The 5072-nt window shown below is 54.4% G+C and overlaps 1 protein-coding gene across 1 annotated transcript in view; it reads right to left on the bottom strand.

The window, feature by feature from the left end:
- The window catches only part of FBN3 (fibrillin 3), a 67370-nt gene that overhangs the window by 35491 nt on the left and 26807 nt on the right, over window positions 1-5072 (bottom strand). The window contains exon 9 of the mRNA XM_017742465.1: window positions 1313-1438. Coding sequence (XP_017597954.1) covers window positions 1313-1438 — 126 coding nt within the window. The remainder of the gene's footprint in view (window positions 1-1312; window positions 1439-5072) is intronic.

Raw genomic sequence — 5072 nt, 5'->3', positions numbered from 1 at the left:
AGGAATGGGTGGGACCCTTACGGCCCAGGGTGGTGCTGGGCTTTGTGTGCCAAGCCCAGGTGCTTGAATCCCTCCGTGAAGGTTCCTTTCGACCAGGAGGGGTTTATTCTCCTGGTGGGGTTTTAGTGGGGCAGGCACTGGAAGGAGCTCCTGGCACTGGGGATCAGCTCAAGCTCTGGGTGTTGCTGTTCCAGCTGTAAAGGCTGCAGGAGATCATTCAGTGCCACAAAAAAGGGGTTTGCTTTGCTAAAAAGGGAGGGGAATGGGTCAAGGGCTGGTGCTCCTAAATATCTTCACATGAGACACTGTGGTCACCTCCAGGGTGACAATCTCCCCTCTCTTGATGCTGCTCATGCTTTAAAAGTGCCCACATCATTTATCCATCTTCTGCTTTCCCAGCTGCTCCCTGGATTTATTTCATGGGATGCAAACCTGGAGCCTGAACCCACCCCAAACTCTCCAAACAAGCCCTGAGACCCCCTCGAGCAGAGCTGGCAAAATTTGGGTACCAGGGCAACCCCACCCTGGCAGGAGCTGTGGATTTTGCCAAAACAAACCCTGCCTGACCCAAAAAGGGAGCTGCAGCACCCGGAGCCAGCTCAGGTGCAGTCAGAGTCCACTGCAGCTAAATCAGCTCGGGACTATTTTTAAATCTGGGCTTTCTAATTTTATTTATTTTCGTTTCTTGAAGCTCTTGGTTTCAAGGAAAGTGGGGAATGTCCACATGACTCATCCCAGCGCTGTCACACCCCTCTGGGCTCATGGCAGGGGCTGGGAAACAGCAGGAAAAAATTCCATTCCCATTAAAATCTATCAGTTTCCCAAACAAGAGGACTTGGGCTTTACTTTTTACACTTCACAACATTTTTTTCCTCCTGGAATGAAAACATTTAATCCTGCTCCAGGATCTGTGGCTAGAAAAGAATTCGGAGCTGATTTTTTTTTTTTTTGCTGTATTAATTTCCACAGAAAGCTGCACCTGACACTTTGCACTGCACCACCAATCTCTGCCTGTTCTGCTTGAATTCCTCTTCCCAAATCTCCCCATCCTCACTCCCACCACATTCCCAGCCCCACACCTTCCTCCCAATCCTCCTCCTCGTGTCCTTGTCAACCCTTTCCAGTACTGAGGCTCCCACAGCCCAAATTCTGGAGAGGGAGAAAGAGCAAGAGAATCCAGCCGGGAGCAGGATGGAGAACTGAGCGTTTCCCCCTATCCCAGCAACAACCCCCAAATCCCTCTGCAGAGATTCCCAGCCCTGCCAGGCTCCCAGAGCCTGGTCCAGCCCCACATCCCGGTTTCTCCCCTCACCGAGGCAGCGGGATCCGTCGGGGCTGCTGACGAAGCCGCGGGGACAGGAGCACACGTAGCTGCCCACGGTGTTGGTGCAGTCGCCGCCGTCGCACACGCCGGGGATGGCCCCGCACTCATCCACATCTGCAAGGGAGACAATCCCACGGGGAGGATGCAAAACGGCCCCTTCCCCATCCACACCCAAGGCACAGACGGTGGGAAATGGAGTTGGGGGGGTCGTGGGATGCTTGAGGTCATAAAGGGTCTCCAAAAGTCTCCCAGAGGGGGATTCATGGAGTTCTCTGCTTCTCTGCACAGCCCCTCCCAGGGGGGAGTTTGGGCTGGACAGCAGGGAGAAATTCCTCCCAGAAAGAGGGACTGGGCTTGGCAGGGGCTGCCCAGGGAGGTTTGGAGTCCCCGTCCCCGGAGGTGCCCAAGGAAAGCCTGGATGTGGCACTCGGTGCCATGGGGGTGGTGGGTCATGGGCTGGACTTGCAGATCCCTGTGGGTCCCTCCCAGCCCAGGATATTCCATGGTTCCATTCTCTGATTCTATTCCAGTCAAGAGGGGAAGACAAATTCCTGCTCGGCTCTTTAGGACTCTCAAATTCTGCCCCCGGACACCACCCGAGGTGTCCCCTGAGCCCTCCGGGGCTGCTCTGGCTCTTTGAGTCCCTCAGAAAAGCCCTGAGAGCTCCCAAGGCAGCGGAACAGAACACAGAAAACACGTCCCCCACCTGGGCCCCTGCAGCCAAAAAGAGATTTTATCAGCCAGCCTGCCCTGCCGTTTAATCCCAGCCCTGCCCGGGGCTACAACTCACGGAGCTCTGAAAGGAAAAGAGCTTTGGGAAGGAAAAGTTGTGCTATTGGTGAAAAACCCAGCTCAAAACTCGGTGTGGCGCTGGGGAGGATCCGAGATCTGGGGGCAGCTGGCAGATCTGTGCTCTGACATCCCTCACTCACCCCAAAGCAGCGTCAGGGGCTGTGGGGACAGCGATGAATCCCATTCCCATGGAAAAACAGGGAATCCAAGGGGGTCACTCAAACTGCAGACCTTTCTTTCCCCCTTGAAAACCCCAGCGCTGAGGAGCAGGAAAAGAGCCCGTTCCTGCAGGACTCCACATCCTGAGCTTTGGGAACCTGAGCCCTGGGCTTTGTTGTCCTTTCAGTCCTTCCCCACCACATTTTCCTTCTCGATTTTCCCTCTGTGAGTGTCCCGTGGTGGTTTGGATCCGTTCAGGCAGAGCTGACCCGGTGGGACGGGTTCATTCCCCTCTCATTAACACCCAGCGCCGGGGAGGGAATTCTGCCAGCTCCAGCCTGGCTCCTTCCCGACTTTTCCAACCTTCTGTTCAAAATTAAAGCAGGATCCTGTGCTCTGCTGCTCAGACAATGGCAGGATTCAAGGCAAACGTTGATTTTGGAGCTGGGCTGGGATTGGAGTTGGCCTCGTCCTTAAGGCTGAAAACGCTGGAAAAGCTGAAGGCTGCAGAGCCTCTGGAAGAGCTGGAGCTGCAAAGCTCATCCCACACGGTGCCCGCAGACATGTGGGAACCCCAACCTTTCCATGGGCTAAAATCCCAGGATTTGATGGAGAAAACATCCCCAGGGGTCGTGCCTTGGGATCGCTCTGGTGCAGCACCAGGGACTCGAACCCTCCTCTCCCAGGAAGCACAAAGGAACCACAGAGCAGGGAATGGAACCTCCAAACCACCCCAAATCCAGGGAAATGAGCTCTGGATGGAGCCAAACAATGAGCTCTCCTGAGGGGTTTTGTGAGGAAATTGAAAGAAAGTGGGGTTTGGGTTCCATCCACCCTTGGAAAACTCTGGGAAGCTCCCACTGGTGCAGGAACATCAATGAGAGGCAACAGAGCCTCAGCTCCATCAGGAGATTTGGGATTTTGTGCCCTGATGACAAAAGCCTGGCCTGGGGGGACATCAGGAACACCTCACATCCAAAGGGGTGAGAAAAATAGGTGAGCGCTGGGATTCCAGGATTTGTTCTCCCTGGCAGAATGTCCTGGAGAGGCCAAAAATGGTCAAATCCTGGCTGGATTTCAGCTGAGGTTGTTGCACACAGCTTCCTGGAGCCTTCCACTCCCTTTCCTGGTGTTTCTCCATGGATTTTTTTTTTTTTTTTGTTTCGTATCACCATGGATGGATTTTGGATGCAGGACACATTCCTTTGGGAAGCATCCTGGATGAGGCACTGGCATTACCTCACTGATAGCAGAGCTTGGCCTTTGTTCTGCAGCACAGGAAGGGCTGCTAAAAAGTGAAATTCTTGGCAGAGAAACCCTGGAATTATGGCAGGAAAAGCTTTGTCCAGCCAGTGATTCCCCCTTAACTCCACACCACAGAATTGTTCCCCCCGGTGTCATTTTTCCGGTTGCTTCCAGGATCATTTAAAAATGCCACAGCCTCCCTTTCCCTGTGATTTATGGATCCAGGTCTCTGGAGCAGGAGGATGTCTCCGAGTTCAGCTTTGATGTTCCCTCTCTCCACTTCGCACCAGGAATTTTCTTGTGTCCTCGACAATTCTCTTCCCGCCGTCTTAAGAACTCTGCCGGATCCAAACCTGCCCTTCTCCCCAGGCTCTCATTCCTCTAAATCTCAACAGATCCTGCTTTTTTCCTTTTTTTCCAACATAATCCGGGCATGGTATCGGTTAATTCATCCTGAACCTGGCAATTCCTGCCCTCTTCGCTCATCTTTTTGTACAGCATAAGCACAATTCTCGGTGCTTCCCAAGCCGGCCTTGTCTCCAGCGGTTTTTAGGGATCAGCCTGACCCCTTACCGCCCTAAATCCAGCACTTCCCTGTTTCCCAGACTGCTCAGATCCCTCAGAAGGGGAGCAGTGCCAGAAGTTCTCATCATCCAGAGCACAGCCCCGAGCTCAGGAATCCCTGGAGCTCCTCGGAATACAATGGACAAAGGGATAACACGCGCCACCCTCTGCAAGCGTCACATTCGTCAGGGATGGGCTGCGGGAGTGAGCCTGGAACGGAGCAACCCCGGCCTTGGAGGCGGCTCAGGCACAAATCCAGGCTGGACGTGGGGCGCACGTTTCCCTGATAGGAAAAGGATTCGTTTTTCCTGCTGGAGCTGAGCAAAATCCATGCCGGGAATATCCCGGGAGCTGCAGCCTCTCCGATTGCTCGGGAGAGCGGGGCCTCCCTTATCAGCACGGAATATCTCGCACAGGAAAAACATCTTTATCCTTCGGGGACCAAAGCAGCCTCAGCTCCAGGTGCCGTCGGTGTTTGGAGATAAGGTTTGTGTTAAGAGATAAGGATCGCCCTGGGAAGGCACCGCCCTTATCTCTGTTCCCCCCAGGACACGGCCGGGGGGGTTATGGCACAAACCGCCGGCGTTAATGAGGGGACATCGTTAATGAGGGGACATCGTTAATCAGCGGCCTGGGCTCTGAGCTCCGGCTCCAGCACAGTCGCAGCTGCTGACTTCCCTCCCCACCAGGCCCCCCCCGAGCTCCGGGAACCCGGGGGGAATCTCCCAGAGATGTTTGATGGAGGTTTAATATTCCCTGAGTGCCGGGCTTGGATGGGGAGTCTGGGAACGAGAGGGAAGCAGCTCCTCTTCCTACGGCAGAGAATTCCCTCCTTTCCCCAGCTGTGAAATGAACCCAAAACAAAAGTCAGCAAGGGATCTCCTGCGGAGCTGGGATCTGCAGCCTGGAGCACACCTGGATAACAAATCCATCCTCTGGTTGCTGCTTTGATTGAACCCCTGGGCTCAGTGAGGAGGACACTTGGCCG

The sequence above is a fragment of the Corvus brachyrhynchos genome, unplaced genomic scaffold (genome assembly GCF_000691975.1).
Source record: "Corvus brachyrhynchos isolate BGI_N302 unplaced genomic scaffold, ASM69197v1 scaffold158, whole genome shotgun sequence".
Taxonomy (NCBI): Eukaryota; Metazoa; Chordata; class Aves; order Passeriformes; family Corvidae; genus Corvus; species Corvus brachyrhynchos.
The sequence above is the reverse complement of the archived record's forward strand: the minus strand, read 5'-3'. Positions and strand labels throughout refer to the sequence as shown.